The sequence below is a fragment of the Acinonyx jubatus genome, chromosome D2 (assembly GCF_027475565.1).
Source record: "Acinonyx jubatus isolate Ajub_Pintada_27869175 chromosome D2, VMU_Ajub_asm_v1.0, whole genome shotgun sequence".
Taxonomy (NCBI): domain Eukaryota; kingdom Metazoa; phylum Chordata; class Mammalia; order Carnivora; family Felidae; genus Acinonyx; species Acinonyx jubatus.
In genome coordinates this window covers 43,473,750-43,492,942 of record NC_069393.1, presented here as the reverse complement: position 1 = coordinate 43,492,942, position 19,193 = coordinate 43,473,750, and the positions used below count along the sequence as shown (strand labels likewise).

The following is a 19,193-nucleotide window of genomic DNA, read 5'->3' as shown; positions in this document are numbered from 1 at the left end:
ATCTCTCACACTCCCTCCACATTCTTCAGCACTCTGCATGAACCCATCTCCCTTTTTTTTTTTTTTTTTATCAGTATAGACTTATGAATCTCTCTCTCTCTTTTAATGGTTTATAATTCATTACTTATTTTGGAGCTAAATTTGTCCTCTTTTGGCCTTTTAAAGCTGACTCTTTTGTGCCTGTAACATACCATCTTCTGTATGAGCACTTCTGTACTTTTTTGGCAGAACACGATATTCCAGGCTCATCTTGTACCTCTGCTCTAGCCCTGGAATCAGTTTCATTCTCTAATGAGTCCCTCTTCCCTATGGGCAGTGGTATTAGAGACTAGGATCTTGGTACTAGATGTGCTCATTGCTTCTTGGCCCTTTTAGCAGATGACAGTAGAAAACATGCATGTATATGTTCACCTGCATACATGTTTCTGCATATGCATATATGTGTTCTAAAAATCATGAATGCATACTATCTCCAATATTAATCTATCCCCATAGGGTTCTTTCTTGCCTTCTCTCTTAACCTTGACTCCCAGCAACATCAACACATTGACTCAATGCACCTACAATACAATATCTACAATACACCTAAAATAGAGAATTGCTTTGTCCATGTATTACAATAAGTCTAATGTACTCAGGATTTTTATTTTATTTTAATTTTTGCAATCCTGTATTTGCCCCACCCAGTGCTGCTACCCACTGAGGGTATTAAGTGAAATAGTATGTTTGTAAGTTGCTTTGATTAGTTCTGTCTGCCTGCCTCTTAGTCTGTCTTTCTGTTTTTTCTTCAGTGCATTTGATATTCATTTGAATTATGAATATGTTTTTTTTTTTTCTGGCTTCCAGTTTTAGTTTTTTTTTCCCCTTCCATTCTTATTGATTTGTTTTTTGAATATTTACAGTGGTAACATGCTTCCAAAAGTCACAAATACACAAAAAGGTAAGTTCAGTTAAGAGTCACGTTGTTGAGATATGTTTCAGCCCATCAGCTACCTTGTGTAGAGAACCAACTTCATTATTTTCTATTTTATCCTTTCTGTGTTTCCTATCTTATTCATTATTTAAAAGAAGCCTTCATGCCCAATATGGGGCTTGAACTCACAACCCTGAGATCAAGAGTTGCATGCTCTACCTACTGAGCCAGCCAGGCACCCCTGTGTTTCCTTTTTAAAAAATAAGCACAAATTATCTCATTTTTCTTCCTTCTTATATAAAAGGTAGCATCTGTATGTCCTCTTTTGTGCTTTTTTAAATTTAATAACTCTTGGAAATCACTCTGGGTTTATCCTCAGAGTATATATAGTTCTAATTTTTTTTATGTTGGGTTTAGATTGCATTTTTTCCTGGTTTTTTTTTTGTTTGTTTGTCCATTCTCTTACATGTTTTCATCTCTTATTTATTTATTTTTTAATGTTTGTTTATTTTTGAGATAGAGAGTGAATGTGTGAGCAGGGGAGGGGCAGGGAAAGAGGAAGACAGAATCCCAAGCAAGCTGTGCACTGTTAATGCAAAGCCTGATGTGGGGTTGAACCCTGAGCTGTGAGATCATTACCTGAGCTGAAATCAAGAGTCAGACAGTTAACCAGCTGAGCCACCCAGGCAGCAGGCATCCCTGTTTACATCTTTTAAATTGTAGTTATACATGTGTAGGTAATGTAGATACACAAATACAGTGTTGGTAAAATGTTGTATATTCAGTACATCACTATAATTATTTGGTCCTAATTTCAGCTGAAGATTATTCAGGTGTTTTAGGATTTAGCTTTGCTTACTATAAAAGACACCCCAAATAAATTTTTAAGTAGGTAGCTTACTTTTCTCAGTCCTTGGCTGTTTACCTCTGGACTATTTTCCAGTTGCTGTATTGTCAGAGTCGAGTTTCCTCTGTGATAGTGTTCTGTCATCTCTATACTATTAAAGCATATAGAAGGAATGGGAAGGTGTGAGCAGTGATCCATTCCTAGACCAGGACCCACAAGGTGTACTGTACTTCTGTTCACTCATCATTGACTTGGACTTAGTCATGTGCCACACAAGCAGCAAGAGAGGTTGGAAAATCAGGACAAGCATGTGTGCAGCTACCTATTCTTTTTTTTTTTAAGACAGTTTTAAATGTGTATTTATTTTTGAGAGAGTGAGCGTATGCATGCTTGAGCAGGGGAGGGGCAGAGAGAGAGTGGGACAGAGGATCCAAAGTGGACTCTGCTGCCAGCAGCGAGCCCAATACAGGGCTCAAACTCACAGTGAGATCGTGACCTGAGCCAAAAGTTGGACACTTAACTGACTGAGCCACCCAGGTGTTCCTCTAACTACATATTGTGAAAGAAAAAGAAGAGGAAATGAATGTTTTCTAGCCATAGATAGGTGTCTCAGGATATTTATGGCTTCTCTTTTCATATTTCTAAATTTGATAATCCTCAGCTTAATACAACTGGTCCATTATATACTTAATGTAAACATTTTTAGTTATAAAACATGATGCCCCTAATTCAGCTGATAATTTTATCATGGCTCATTGTAGTATTTTTTATAGTTGTTGAATTGTAGGCTAAGTTGTAATAGTTTTCCTAAAGTGCCAAGGATTGAATTTATGCTTTGTTATCTGGATATTTTGCAGTTTATGCACAAATTATGATATTTTAAATTCTAACATGACAATAGCCTACCTTTTTTTTAACTTTTTTTTTCTTTTACATTTTAAAATTTATTTTTGAGAGAGAGGGAGAGAGAGAGAGACAGGGCACAAGTGAGGGAGGCCAGAGAGAGAGGGAGACACAGAATCCAAAGTAGGCTCCAGGCTCTGAGCTGTCAGCACAGAGCCTGACCTGGGGCCCAGACTCACAAGCCGCGAGATCATGACCTGAGCCGAAGTCAGATGCTTAACCCACTGAGCCACCCAGGTACCCCTACAACAGCCTCTTTTTAAAAAGATTTTGTTGTTATTATTATTATTATTAATTATTATTATTTTAATGTTTATTTTTGAGAGAGAGCACACAAGCAGGGGAGGGACAGGGAGAGAGGGAGACAGGATCCAAAGTGGGCTCTGTGCTGACAGCAGAGAGTCCGATGAGGGGCTCGAACTTCATGAACCCTGAGATCCTGACCTGAGCTGAAGTGGATGCTTAACCGATTGAGCCACCAAAGCGTCCCCCCTGCCCCCACCTCTTTTTTAGTTTAGAGGGAGAGGGGGAGAGAGGGAGGGAGGGAGGGAGAATCATAAGCAGGTTCCACGTTCAGTGCAGAGTCTGACATGGGGCTTGATCCCACGGCCCTGGGATCATGACCTGAGCTGAAATCAAGAGTTGGATGCTCAGCTGACTGAGCCACCCAGGTGCCCCAGTCATGGCCTGTTTCTATAAAGTCATTGCTACCAGTTACCACTTTTGACGTATACTCAACAAATAACTGAGTAGTAGTGTGCCTTGTTCTTCATGTAGCTAGGAATTAACAATTTTTTCATAAAAATAGGCCATTTCTTTAAAAGATATTTACGGAGTTTAATTGAATCCGGTAGAAAAGATTTTAAGCTCACATTTCTCCCTTGTACTTATAGACTGTATTCTCTGCATAGTGCTCTGTGTTAATCTATTATAAATGTCTTGTTCTTAGCAGTGTGGTTTTTTTTTTTCAATGTTTGTTTATTTTGAGACAGAGTGTGCATGCGTGCACATGGTTTTGCGTGTACGTGGAAGGGGCAGAGAGAGAGGGGGAGAGAGAGAATCCCAAGCAGGCTCCATGATGTCAGTGCAGAGCCCAATGCAGGGCTCCATTTTAGGAACCTGTGAGGTCATGACCTGAGCTGAAATCAACAGTCAGATGTTCAACTTACTGAGCTACCCAGGCATCACAGCAGTACATTTTCTATTTAATTTAGGGATATCTGCCTTTTTTTCCTCAAATAATTTAATCTAAATATTTAATAACACATGAAAATCTTTTTAAGGTTTTTTTTTGTAATAGGGTGGAACAACTTGAGATTATGTGATTATAATTAAAGGAAAGTTCTAAAAAGCTAAAATGGGGTGCCTGGGTGACTCAGTCGGTTAAGCGTCCAACTTCGGCTCCGGTCATGATCTCACAGTCTGTGAGTTCGAGCCCCGCGTTGGGCTCTAGGCTGACAGCTCAGAGCCTGGAGCCTGCTTCTGATTCTGTGTCTCCCTCTCTCTCTCTGACCCTCCCCTGTTCATGCTCTATCTCTCTCTGTCTCAAAAATAAATAAATAAACATTAAAAAAAAATTAAAAAAAAAGATATCACTCATTCTTTAAAAAAATAAATAAAAAGCTAAGTTATCCTAATCTTTGTTAAAAAAAAATTTTTTTTTTTTAAACATTTATTTGTGTGAGACAGAACATGAGTGGAGGAAGGGCAGAGAGCTGGGGAGGGTGGGGTTGACACAGAATCCAAAGCAGGCTCCAGGCTGTGAGATGTCAGTACAGAGCCCAACGCGGGGCTCGAACTCAGGGACCGTGAGATGTCGAAGTTGGATGCTTAACTAAGTCACCCAGGCGCCCCAGTTATCTTAATCTTTGTAAACCTTTCTCCCTCAGATTTCCTCTGCTTCTATCATCCATCTTTCAAAAAACTCCTTGGGGCGCCTGGGTGGCTCGGTCGGTTAAGCATCCGACTTCGGCTCAGGTCATGATCTCACGGTCCGTGAGTTCGAGCCCCGCGTCGGGCTCTGTGCTGACCGCTCAGAGCCTGGAGCCTATTTCAGATTCTGTGTCTCCCTCTCTCTCTGCCCCTCCACTGTTCATGCTCTGTCTCTGTCTCAAACATAAATAAACGTTAAAATTTTAAAAAATTTAAAAAAATAAAAAACTCCTTAATGTTTAAGGGGCACTTGGGTGGCTTAGTCGGTTGAGTGTCTGACTTTGGCTCAGGTCATGATCTCACGGTCAGTGAGTTCGAGCCCCGCATGGGCTGTGCACTGACCGCTCAGAGCCTGGAGCCTGCTTCGGATTCTGCGTCTCCCTCTCTCTGGCCCTCCCCTGATTAACTATGTCCCTCTCTCTCTCTCTCTCTCTCTCTCTCTCTCAAAAATAAATAAACATTAAAAAAATTTTTTTAAACTCCTTAACGTTTTTTTTAAAGCCAGACTTAATTTCCCCTTTTTGAATTGCCACTAAAGTACCACAGGCACATGTGTGCATGTGAACTCTCTCTCTCTCTCACACACACACACACACACACACACACACACACACACACACTTGTGTGTTGCAGCACTTGATTCTTTCAGAACTCATTTCATTGTACAGCCTGCTGATTGAATTACTGGTTAGAGTGTGATTCTGTTCTCATGATATCCTTGTGTGGGTAAGGCTAGATGAATTCTAATCAGCTTACTATTTTTGTCCTCATTTAGTACATAGTCTTCTTTAAAACTCAGAAATAAATTTGGTACTGTTAAAAAAAATTCATATGGCTTAAAAGCAATTATCCAATTTTTTTCCCTTTTGGGAGCCATCTCAGTGAAGGATAGCATAATATTGTCATTTCTTCTTAGCTTTTGGTGAAGGAATTCTTTCCTCTGCTTTGTAATTATGATTCAATAAGCCAATCTGTTAAGCATGGCCTTGGCATTAAAATTGTAAAGACCCAATTTTTATCCATTGTTCTCATAGAAACTGGATTCTCTCTCATGGATAAATGCTCCCATAGGTCTGTTACTGGAATGTTTTCCCCTTAGCTCTAATAGAGTGTTGTACTTAGGGTTCTTGTTTGTCGTGCCCCTGGAGAGTTGAATAAAATAGTATGTGTTTAAGATTACTAAGATTGAAATATGTTAAAATGATTCCAGATCTTTAAAATGTTAGAGTATTCTTGGGCATCTGGGTGGCTCAGTCGGTTAAGAGTCTGACTCTTGGTTTTGGCTCAGGTCATGATCTCACGGTTTGTGAGTTTGAGCCTGCATCAGGCTCTGTGTGGAGCCTGCTTGGAATTCTCTCTTTCTCCCTTTCTCTGCCCACTCCTGTTCACATTCTCTCTCTCTCTCAAAATAAATAAATGTAAAGAAATATAAGGGGCGCCTTGGTGGCTCAGTTGGTTAAGCCTCCGACTTCAGATCAGGTCACAATCTCATGGTTTGTGAGTTTGAGCCCCACATCAGGCTCTGTGCTGACAGCTCGGAGCCTGGAGCCTGCTTTGGATTCTGTCTCCCTCTCTCTCTGCCCCTTCCCCACTCACTTTCTGTCCCTGTCTAAAATAAATGAACATTTTAACTTAAAAAAATGTTACAGTGCTCCTTTTTTGTTGTTTGTTTTGAGAGAGAGAGAGAATCCCAAGCAGGCTCTGAGCCACAAACTGTGAGATCATGACCTTAGCTGAAACCAAGAGTCGGACATTTAATCGATTGAGCCACCTAGGCACCCCAAATGTTTGAGTATTCTTAAGGAGCTTTCTTACTTATTTTGTAATATTCTCCTTATTAGATTACAGAACAAACAGAACCCACAAATATTTTAACACAGCAAAAAGTTAAGGAATTTGTTTAATGTGATATGTCTGGTTTTTAAGCGAGAATAAAATTAACAAGATTAAAGGTAAGCCTAGTGTAGTGGTGCAGTCAGAATGACCTAGTTTAAACTTAGCTAGGTTGCTGAATGATAAGGATGATTTCATCTTCCATGAAAAGTCGATTCTTAAGTGGTATTTTTGCAGGTACTATACACAGTCACTTTCACTGAGTGAACTTAGCATGTGACATAGTATTTTTGTGTAGTCTCCATAAACAATTCACTTCAGTGCATGTGCAGTTGTCATACATCATTTTGGAATGATGTAAAGAGCTCAGAGTCTGTCAGTGTTGTCCTTACCCCCCAACCATTGCCCCTTGTGTATCTATGTGCATGCCACCTGCAGATTTTTTTATTTTAATTTTTAGATAATAGTATGTATCTTCATCTCCTCCTCCCTTTATTAAACCTATATTAATCACATAAAACTTTGAAATAATAGTTGAGGATCTAATTAGATCCACTTTCATTTAGTTAAGTACTAAAATGGTAAAAAGTCAAAACCTTTTTTTAAAGTTTATTTATTTTGAGAGCATGAGCCATGAGTGGGGGGAAGGGCAGAGAGAGAGAGAGAGAGACAGAGAGAGAGAGAAGAATCCCAAGCAGATGTGGGACTTGATCCCACAAACCCTGAGATCATGACCTGAGCTGAAATCAAGAGGTGAATGCTTAACCAATGGAACAACCCAATCACTCTACAAAAACTTTTAAAATAACTGTATTACTGGGGTGCTTGGGTGGCTCTGTCAGTTAAGTGTCCGACTTCGGCTCAGGTCATGATCTCGTGATCTCGTCTTTTCATGAGTTTGAGCCGCACATAGGGTTCTGTCCTGGCAGCTGTGAGCCTGCTTTGGATTTTCCGTCTCCCTCTCTCTCTCTGCCCCTTCCCCATGTGTGCCTCGATACCTGCTTGCTCTCTCTCAAAAATAAATAAATAAATACATTTAAAAAATAAAATAACAGTATTACTAAATCTCTTTGTTCAACAGAGTAAATAGAAAGTTCCTTGAATATGTCCCTTTAATATAAGTTATTTGGTTATTCTGTATCCTGTTAGGCTTTAGGGGCTTTTCAAAAAGAATTTATTTTGGTAAACACAACATGGAATTTACCTCTTAGGAAATTTCTAAGTGTACAATACAATATTATTGTTAACTATAAGCACAATGTTATACAACAGAACACTAGAACTTTTTCATTTTATATTATTTTTTTGTATGCAATGAATAGCAGCAGCCCCTTATTTCCCACCTCCCTTAAGGTCCTGGCTACTACTCTGCTTTCTTTTTGTATGAGTTTGACTACTTTACATACCTTACATAAGTGGAATCATGCAGTATTAGTCCTGTTAGGCTTACTTCATTTAGCATAACATCCTAAAGGTTCATCAGTATTGTAGCATATGATAGGATTTTCCTGTTTTATGGCTGATAATAGTCTATTGTATGGATATATCACATTCTCTGTATCTGTGGTTTTTTTCTTTTTAAAAATTTTATTTTTAAGCAATTTCTACACCTAACGTAGGGCTCGAACTCACAACCCTGAGATCGAGTTGCATGCTCTACCAACTGAGCCATCCAGGTGCCCCTATCCATTCATCTTTTGATAGGTTTTCACCTCTTGGCTATTGTGAATAATGCTACAGTGACCATGAGAGTGAAAAATTTTCAAGATCTTGATTTCAATTTTTTTGATAATTGGTTCTATTTTTTTTCCTTTTTTTTTTTTTAATTTAAATTTTTTAGTTAACATACAGTGCAGTATTGGTTTCAGGGATAGAATTCAGTGATTCATTACTTAGATACAACACCCAGTGCGCATCACGAGTTTCCTCCCTAATAGCCATCACCCATCTAGCCCATCTCCCACCCACCTTCCTCTGTCAACCCGTAGTTTGATTTCATTAAGAGTCTCTTGTGGTTTGTTTCCCTCTCTTCTCTCCCCCTTCCCATATGTTCATCTGTTTTTTTTTTTAATTAAAAAATTTTTAATGTGTATTTATTTTTGAGAGAGAGAGAGAGAGACAGTGTGAACAGGGGAGGGGCAGAGAGAGAGAGAGGGAGACACGGAATCTGATGCAGGCTCCAGGCCCTGAGCTGTCAGTACAGAGCTCAATGCAGGGCTTGAACCCATGAACCACGAGATCATGACCTGAGCTGAAGTTGGATGCTCAACTGACTGAGCCACCCAACTAGCTGCCCCATCATCTGTTTTGTTTCTTAAATTCCACATATGAGTGAAATCATATAGTATCTGCCTTTCTCTGATTTATTTCATTTAGCATTATACTTTCTAGCTCCATCCATGTTATTGCCAGTGGCAAGATTTCATTCTTTTTCATTCTTTTTGATGGCCGAGTAATATTCCATCGTGTGTGTGTGTGTGTGTGTGTGTGTGTGTGTGTGTGTGTGTGTGTGTGTGTACGTACACACTACATCTTTATCCATTCATAAATTAATGGACATTTGGATTCTCTCCATAGTTTGGCTATTGAGGGAAGTTCTATTTTAACGTGTTTGAGGAATCTCCTGTTCCTCAATTGTTTTCCATAGTGGCTGCACCATTTAAATTCCCACCAGCCAGTGCACGTGTATTCCAGTTTTTCTCTGCATCCTTGCCAACACTTGTTATTTTCTGGGTTTTTTTTTATAATGGCCATTCTAATGGGTGTAAGGTGATATTTATTACGATTTTTATTTACATTTCACATGTGATTTGTGATGATGAACTTTTCAGAAACCTGTTGTTTCTTTCTCTTCTTTGGAGCAATTTCTGTTCAAGTCCTTTGCCTATTTCTTAAATCAGTTTTGATTTGGTTTTTTGTGAGATTGAATTGTAGGTATTCCCTATATATTTTGGATAGTGACCCCTTATTAAATATATGGTTTGCAAATATTTCTTCCATTTATAGGTTGCCTTTTTATTCTTTTGATTGTTTCCTCTGCTGTGTAGAAACCTTTCAGTTTGATGTAGTCCTGAGCCACAGCCGGATGCTCAACCAACTGAGCCACCCAGGTGCCCTTATAATGTGTTTTGGTACCAGGAAGTGTGAGGCCTCCAGTTTTTTTGTTCTTTGTGAAGATCGTTTGGGCAATTCAAGGTCTTTTGTGATTCCATATGAATTTTAAGTTTGTGTTTTATCTTTTCTGTAAAGAATACATTGGGATTTTGATAGGAATTGCATTGAACCTATAGATCCCTTTGGGTAGTATGGCCATTTTAACAATATTAAGCCTTACAGTCCATGAACACAAGATGTCTTTCCATTTATTTGTGTCTTCCTTAATTTATTTCAGTAATGTTTTGTACCTGTCAGTGTGTACAGTCTTTTGCTTCCTTAGTTTATTCTTCAGGTTTCTTTTTCTTTTTTCTTTCTTTCTTTTTTTTTTTTTAATGCTTTTGTAAATGGGGTTTTCTTCATTTCCTTTTTGGATTTGGATTGTTCTTTTGTAATTGTATAGAAATGCAACAGATTTTTGTATGTTGAGTTTGTATCATACAACTTAAGTGAATATATTTATTAGTTCTAACAGTTTGGGGTTTTTTGGTGGAATCTTTTGAGTTTTCTTACACACAAGATTGTGTCATCTATTAACAGATAAAATTGTACTTCTTTTCCAATTTGGATATTTTTAATTTTTTTTATCTTGCCTAATTACTTTTTGGTATGTCTATGTTAAATAGAATTGGTGAGAATGGCCATTCTTGCCTTAATACTGATCTTGAAGGAAAACCTTTCAGTTTTTTACTGTTGAGTGTGTTAGTTTGGGGCTTTTAATATGTGACCTTTATTATATTTAGGTAATTTCCTTGTATTCCTAGTTTGTTGAGTGTTTTTATCATGAAAGGCTGTTCAGTTTTGTCAAATGCTTTTTTTTTTTTTTTTTTTTTTTTTGCACCAAATTGTGATGATGGACAGAATTTTGTCCATTCTGTTAGTTTGATTTATCACATTGGTTGATTTTCATATTTTGAATTATTCTTGCATTCCATTGATAATTTTTCTTGCATTCCACTGATAAATCCCACTTGGTCATGGTATATGATCCTTTTAGTGTGCTGTTGAATTCAGTTTTCTAGTATTCTGTTGAGAGTTTTTCCATCTGTATTCATCAATGATATTGTTCAAAGACTTTTGAGATGAGTTAGAATAGTGTATCCCAGTCTGATTTTTGTAACAGTAATACTTGGTAAGATGTGTTTTCATGTCAGTTATTTCATTTCTTCATTGCAATTCTCTGTTAGATGAATAGACCACATACTCCCAATTTTCTTTTGGAGATGCTAGTGTCAGAATTACACATCATCACTTAGCAACTATTACCATTAATATTATTAATAATAGGTAATACTTAACACAGCACATATTCTTTTCGGCACTCTTCTAAATGTTTTATATATTTTCATTTAATCCTCAGATAAGTAAAATGTTTAGTAACTAATAGTAGGGCTTACTGTTCATCTGGATTTTAATACAGACCATCTGGTTCCTAAGTCTGCTTAGGTATATCACCACTCACAGTTAACTGGAAGGTGGTCTATTTAATTTAGATCTGCCCTGCTGTTTTGTTACCTGTGAAACCAAATACCTTATTATTATCCAGAAGATTATTATTGGAGATCAATGCTTTTTAAAAAGAAGTATAGTGATTGGGCTTTGAGGCACCTGTTCTTTCCAAATGTCCTTTAACTTCCTGGGCTCATGACTATGCTTTGGGTGTCAGAAGTTGCTTAAATGAAGAATCTAACAACTAGCAGGCATATGGATTATATAGCTGATGTTTGAGAGAAGAACAGTAAGAAATAGAGAGCTAGATTTTAAAATTTATGCTGGATCTTTTCTATGTCGTAGTACCTCAAGAGGCCTCATTAAATCATTGTTGGAGTGCATAAATTGCTTTAGATTACTAATGCATCCTCACTTTATGTAAGCCGGTATGTAAGAATAGTGGGTTTATATACGTAGTATAGGTGAGAGACTATGCAAGTTTCAAAGTAGGATTCCTTTTAGTATTACGATTTTTCTGACACATTTAATATGCAAATCAACTTAAACTTTATCTTTCAATAAACTAGTTATTGTAGAGCTTACACTGTTACCTTGATGTCACAACATGGTTGTTTTAAAGATAGTATTTGGAAAAAGATAACTTTGATGCTTGGTTCCTGTTATGTTTGTTTACTGCAGCTAGTAAGGGAGGAAGGTTATTTGTTATGTAAATTTTTGGCCTGTCTTAAAAGTATGTTTCCTAACTTGTACTTTTTTTTTTTTTAAGTTTGTATATTTATTTAGAGTGAGCAAGTGCCAGCAGGGGAGGGACAGAGAGAGAGGGAGAGAGAGAGAGAATCCCAAGCAGGCTCTGAACTATCAATGCAGAGCCTGACATGGGACTTGAACCCACAGAACCATGAGATCATGACTTGAACGCTAAAATCAAGTCAGGTGCTTAACCAACTGAGCCACCCAGGCACCTCCCAACTTGTACTTCTATTTTTTGTCTGTAGTACTGAAAGTGTGAGTTATTATACTCTTATAAACAGAAAATCTCTTAAGGAGATCAAACATTTATTTGACGATTAAAGAACAAACTTGAACATAACTTTTGTAAAGAATGGCAAAAGTGTTCTCAGCTTTTGTTTAATCAGTCACCTTTTTTTTAAAAATTTTTTTTTTAATGTTTATTTATTTTTGAGACAGAGAGAGACAGAGCATGAATGGGGGAGGGTCAGAGAGAGGGAGACACAGAATCTGAAACAGGTTCCAGGCTCTGAGCTGTCAGCACAGAGCCCGACGCGGAGCTCAAACTCACGGACTGTGAGATCATGACCTGAGCCGAAGTCGGTCGCTTAACCGACTGAGCCACCCAGGCGCCCCGCCCCAATCAGTCACCTTTTAAAAGTGAAGATTTTTGTGCTTTTCATACAGATTTAATTCTATGGATTTGATTATAGGGGTTCATGGTTCTTTATTCTCAATTCTGAAATTGAGAATGTTAAAATTGAAAATTATTTTAAGTTTATATTAAATTAACTTGCCAGCACACTAACCTTGACTGAGGTGGAGCATGTTCATTTATATCTTTATCCCACTTCATGTGAATATGCCGACATTTTGCTGCAGAAATCATATATGTATTACATAGTACTGCTTTAGATTCCACTGTATGTAATATATGTTACGTAATATATGGTAACTACTTTTTAAAATATATATATGTAACTACTTTTTAAAAATTTGTAACTACTAATTTACACTAATAGTTACTACTAATATTTAACTATATTAATATATGTAACTACTTTTTAAAAATTTGAAAACTTCTCAGTAATGGTACTCATCTGGCCCCCCATAGTTTCACTTACATATGAATATACGGAACTTTATTACTTTTCATAAGCTGCCTTATTTCCACCACTGGAAGAATATGGAGCATGAATCAGTAGTAGGAGGAATACAGTATATGTTGAGTAGACTGTGTTGATAAGTAAGTTAGTACAAGATTGGTAATAGTTGCCCACAGCACTAATTGTTGATTTTGTGGCAGAATACCACAGTGATTCCATAGGCATGAGAGCACGGTGGGAATACAAGCTAGGTATTGTCTGTCCTGCTTTGTCTAGGATATATGTTTATGTATTTAAGTTATTCTTAGTGAATTTTTATTTATTAAATGAGTTACTTTTATAATGATGCAAAATAAGGAAACAGGTGACCTTTTTCTCATCTCTCTAGTCTCCTACAAAAGCTGTATATAATGCCAGACATTGGAACCATCCAGACTCGGAAGAGCTGCCTGGGCCACCAATAGTAAAACCTCAGAGTGCCACAGTAAGTGAACTGTACATTTTGTTTCATTTTTTTGTTTAATAGATTATAAATTAAGCCATTGCTATCTTTATTCACAGTTTGAAAATCTTTGATTTCAACAGTATATTTTGGACTTCCTCATTAAAATTGAGTGGCTTCAGTTTAATCATTGGAAAAGTGAGGATTATGGACAGGATAATGGAAAGTCTGGTGCTACTAGTTTATAGATAAGAGCCTTAAAAAATATTGGACCACTTTTTACCCTTGACCCACATTCTGGAATTACTGTATTTAGTGTTTTAAGGGTAAATTATTCCATATTTGAATTTTGTAATTAGCTACTAGAGCTATATTATAAATTACATCCTACATAGATCTTCGAGTAGCTTTGAGTGGTTCATTTACTTTTCAGAGGAGAGCTTTATCCTTCATTCCAGTAATACCTTTCCATTCAAAACACATTTGAAAAGGTTATCAAATTATTTTCTTCAGAATAACTGAAAGGACCATAGATTAATATTTCTAGGTTAATGGTAATACCTCAGTCGTCTGGAGCTATCAAGTGATGAATTCAAAAGAGTTAGGGATAGAGATCTCTATATATACAGTTCCCTGTCTCCTTAAGTTGAGTATATTCAACTGTGTTTACTAGTATAGAATCATCATTGTGTCTATTAGTAATTATATACCAGCCTTTCATTATGACTATTTATACCCTAAATTGAAGATTCTTGTACCTTTTCTTTTTTTTAGTGTTTATTTATTTTTGAGACAGAGAGAGACATTGTATGATTGGGGGAGGGGCAGAGAAAGGGGGGATACAAAATCTGAAGCAGGCTCCAGACTCTGAGCTGTTAGCACAGAGCCTGATGTGGGGCTTGAACTCACAAACCGCAAGATCATGACCTGAGCCAAAGTCGAATGCTTAACCTACTGAGCCACCCAAGCGCCCCCAGATTCTTGTACTTTAAAAGTTCTTTTGTCTATCTGTTGTAGTTTGATTGTCCCTTTCCTAGCTTTTCTCAGTGTTATGTATGTAATTGTGGTTCTTTATTCCTTCTAATGGTCCTGGAGACAAATAATAGATTGTCTGTGAAATCTGAGGTTAAAAAAGACCAGAAAGAATTCCCAAGTGGTTCTTTTGTTGAGTCTTACCTAGTAGTGCATGGAATTTCAAAGTAGCCCTTTATGACCTTTCAGAGGCTTTTCCCACTTTTTTTTTAAGCCAAATTTACTAGGTAGATGAGTTATTACTATTTTTTTATATTTATTTAGAACAATAATTTAATACCTTTATTAATAGGTGAGGCTGTCTTCAAAGGAACCAAATCAAAAAGATGATGGAGTTTTTAAGGCTCCTGCACCACCACCCAAAGTGATAAAAACTGTGACAATACCTACTCAGCCCTACCAAGATATAGTTACTGCACTGAAATGCAGAAAAGAAGACAAAGAAGTAAGCAGCTATATAGTTTTACTGCACGTGGATAAATTTTTGTATGTAACATTTAGCCTTTTAATGTCTTGAACAGATATCCACGAACTTATCTTTTCCTAGTACTACCAATGATTTTAAAAACATTTCTTTTAGTTGCCATATATTGAACTGTTTTATACACTTTTAAATGAAGTACAGCAAGCCCGTAGATTTAAGTATGCTAGTTCGTGGTTATAAAAGAGGAGGACTTATTTTTCTTGGCAGTTATATACAGTTGTTCAGCATGTGAAGCACTTCAATGATGTGGTGGAATTTGGTGAAAATCAAGAGTTCACTGATGACATTGAGTACCTGTTAAGTGGCTTAAAGAGCAGTCAGCCTCTAAACACACGTTGCCTTAGGTAAGATCTTATTTTTATATTTGATAATTATGTGCATGCTATATCTTATTAACACTTTCCAGCCGAGTAGAGCCAAACATTTGTGAGTTTATTATCATGAATGTATTTTATAGTCAGTGATAAGTTAGAATGTGATTGATTTCTCATGAGGAACTTGATTCTACATGGACAATGGAAAGTTGGATGATCATAGCCATTTAGTATAGTACAGTCTTCAGTTTACAGATGCCTAAAAGAAGTGTTACATTAAAAAAATCATTAAAATTATTTTTCATCCCTAAATTTTAGACAAGTAATAAATTTGTTTTAAGCATGTTTTGATTTGGATCATCTTTTGCATACTATAATAGATTGAATATCTTAGTTTGAATTATCCAGTCAATTGGAATATATCCAATCAAACATTGTCTATAGTCCTGATACAACAAAAGTGTTAGTTACAAAAAGTAGCTGAGACCTTTCGCTTTTAATGGTAGTAGTAATACACTAAAGACTACTGTATGTTAGTTACATTTTTTAATATAGCATACCTAATCACTATGCATCAACAGGTTTTTAATAATTCATTTTGCCCATGTGTTTTATATTGTGATCTCAATGGGTAGTGCTTTGACACCCCTCACCTCTCCCCATTTGCTTGTTTTGGTATTGCACAAACAAAAAACTAATGCACTAGCTATTTTCAGTCCCCCTAACCTAGTCTGTTTTCTCCTAGTGTTATTAGCTTGGCTACTAAATGTGCCATGCCCAGTTTTCGAATGCACCTGAGAGCACACGGAATGGTAGCAATGGTTTTTAAAACCTTGGATGATTCCCAGCACCATCAGGTATTTTTAAGTTTCTGGGATTAGGAAGCATTATTTTAAAATTTTAGTCTATTTAGCTATTGAAAAATATCTTCATTGGTTATTCATATATGAGTATTTCCTAATTTTGGGTTCAGTTAGTTTTATTTGCTGAATATATAGAGCTTAATGCTAGAAGTTTTTTGCTTAATACATTATTTAAGGATGTTTTCTCATGACCCTGTTTTCTCTTAATTTGTTAATTTATACTATTAAAACATCATTCTGATTTCATACCTAACATACTATACCATACTATACTGAATATTTAATTCTGTATGCATTGATTTCCTTTAATCATAAGATGCTGAAAAAAAAATCTTTATTCTATTGAAAGCATGAGAAAAATGGTTTGAAATTTAAAAAAAATATTTAGACATTTTGTTTGGATGTTGAATCTAGTTCTAGCCCATTGTGAAAAGAAATCTCATTTTCATTATGGCTTTGACACTGTCTCTTAAAAATCAAGCATATGTAATAAAAGTTGGGTTTAACATTTTTCAAATTGGGAAAAAAATCATTTATCATTATCAGTAGTGGTGTTTTCAGATCATTTTATTATATTTTTGCTCAAGGAAATTATGTTTTAAATGCAGATTAGGTGACACAGTTTGATAGTGAATATTCTGAAACTGAAAACAGTGTACTTAACCCTGAGTTGGGAGAACTCCATTGCCAAGTTGTAGCAGATACAGAACAATGAGAGGAAGAGAAAAGAACTAAGAATTAATTTGCTTTGTTACACAGTTAGGAGAGAACCAAGGCATTAGTGTGTGCTCTTGGGGGCAGTGGATTTCCCAAGGCCTATACTGTGACATCCTAATTTCTAAAAATAATTTGCTCTGTAAGCATTTAATTAGTCACCTAGTCAAAAATTTTTCTACTTTGGGAGATTTAGAGTTTCAATCTTTAGATAATTATGTTTCTGTACATATGAAATAAGTGTAAGTACAAAATACTCCAAATGTTAGACTATCCCAACATAGACCATTTTGTTAATATTAATGGTTACCTAAAATATATTACCTCAGTACTCTGGCTTTTAGTATCTATTATAAGCAGAGTATGCTAATAACTGCCTGATTTCAGTGATTTTGAGAGCACATTATATTAATGTGAAAACATTTTTTTTTAATGTTTATTCACCTTTGAGAGAGAGAGACAGAGTGCGAGTGGAGGAGGGTGAGAGAGAGAGGGAGACACAGAAACTGAAGCACACTCCAGACTTTGAGCTTTTAGCACAGAGCCCGATGTGGGGCTTGAACCCATAAACTGCAAGATCATGACCTAAGCCCAGCATCAGACACTTACTGACTCAGCCAGCCAGCCAGCCAGGCACCTCCTGCTTGATTTATTTTAAAGAAATGAGTCTAAATATGTTTATTTGAGCATCTTAACTTTATAGTATTGACACAAACTCAGCTGTGTTTATTTTATAGAAAAAAAAATACCTAAGTTGTACAGATTTTAAAACATGCTGTTGATTTAAAATTGAAATTCAACTTTATCAACTATAATATCCTAAAGTGAACTATTGTATAAAAACAGAGGTGTGTGTGTGTGTGTAGCTGGAAAAAATGTTTTATAAACTCTTAACACAGAATAGCTAAGAAAATATGTAATTCCACTTAACATTTTTCTAGTTTGGGAGCATGCATATAGGGAGCACTGATAGAAAGGAAAATTTTAAGTACTGATAGAAAGGAAAATTTTAAGTAACAGACCTTTATTCATTTAATTCATATTTTCCTAGAGTACGCCCCTTAGGGGCAGTTTGCACTGAATATAACATTTTTAAGACTGCCAACAAATCTCAAAACAGTCTCATAAATGAAATCGTCACCAGTTGTGTACATTAACTTTTATTTTTGTCTGTTGAAGAATCTGTCCCTTTGTACAGCAGCCCTCATGTACATATTGAGTAGAGATCGTTTGAACATGGATCTTGATAGAGCTAGCCTAGATCTAATGATTCGACTTCTGGAACTGGAACAAGATGCTTCTTCAGCTAAGCTACTGAATGAAAAAGACATGAACAAAATCAAAGAAAAAATTCGAAGACTCTGTGAAACTGTCCACAACAAGCATCTTGATCTAGAAAATATAACGGTAGGTTTCTTCCTTCCGTCCATTATAAAATGAAAATTACTTTCAGAAAGTTTTAAATTAGTCACAGCAGGTGTGTGACTTTGGACAGATCATTTAATCTCCTGGTCAACAATTGGGCAAGTTCTTCTAAGGCTTAGCTCTGAGCATGATTCTGTTCCCTGCCTAAACTAGCCCATCTATATTTAGATTTTTTGCCAGTAAATTTTCTGTTGTGTTCTGTCTGTCCTTTTGCTTGGTTTTTTTTGTTTGTTTGTTTTTTGTTTATTTTGTTTATTTTTTTAGTGTATTAACTATATTTAGACTGTTAGGAATTTGAATTCTTATTCTCTGTAGGTTTCAGGAATAAAGATCCAGAGGATTTTCAGGGGCCGTTTAAATGAGCATTCACATATTCCAGAGTATCTCAAGGTGTCTGGTTAACTCCTCAAGAGCTCAAGGCTCTGAAAGAAGTTTCCTGCCAGCAGCAATTGGGGTCATGGCCAGTAACCCTTAGGCTCAACACAACTCCCGAAGTTTAAGATGACTGTGTTGCTTCTGGTTGATTCTAGTTCTCCTTTCCTTTGGCTGCTTTACTTGTAGAATCAGTAGTATCCCCACAGGTTACTAGGTCAGTAGAAGATAATTGGCCTTGTCATTTTGAAAATGTATGCTTTTAAAAAGAAACATAATAAGAAAGAAAATGAATAATTAAAGGCAAATGAAGAGAAAGAAAAACTCTGGTCCGGTTGTAAATACCACTTACTTTACTGTCGTGACTTTACTATTCTGGGCTTACTGTAGTGATGGTCTTCAATCATTATTTACATATAATTTTGTCACGATAGACATATCGTGTATCCAGGCTGCTAACACTGCATGTCAAGTTCAAGACTAGTGAATCTGAAACCCTAAAAGTAACAGGATTTTTATTCAGAAGAGATAAGAAAATATACAGAATTTAAAAACAAAACAAGCAAAAAATCCCAAGCAGCTTTGCAAGGAAAATAAAGAATTACTGACAGGGACTCAGAGTAGAAGAAATACAGTTAGCTTATAAATATGTGGAAAAAATGTACAAGTTTACTATAGT

General features: G+C 36.3%; 1 protein-coding gene across 3 annotated transcripts in view; it reads left to right on the top strand.

Annotated features, from left to right (window-relative positions):
- Window positions 1–19,193, top strand: part of WAPL (WAPL cohesin release factor) — a 90,870-nt gene that overhangs the window by 50,648 nt on the left and 21,029 nt on the right. For 2 of the 3 annotated variants that reach the window (XM_027062469.2, XM_027062468.2), the window contains exons 5-9: window positions 13,257–13,352; window positions 14,635–14,787; window positions 15,034–15,170; window positions 15,886–15,997; window positions 17,897–18,124. In XM_027062469.2, the coding sequence (XP_026918270.1) occupies window positions 13,257–13,352; window positions 14,635–14,787; window positions 15,034–15,170; window positions 15,886–15,997; window positions 17,897–18,124 (726 nt within the window). The remainder of the gene's footprint in view (window positions 1–13,256; window positions 13,353–14,634; window positions 14,788–15,033; window positions 15,171–15,885; window positions 15,998–17,896; window positions 18,125–19,193) is intronic. The other variant, XM_053207646.1, reaches the window with a different exon arrangement.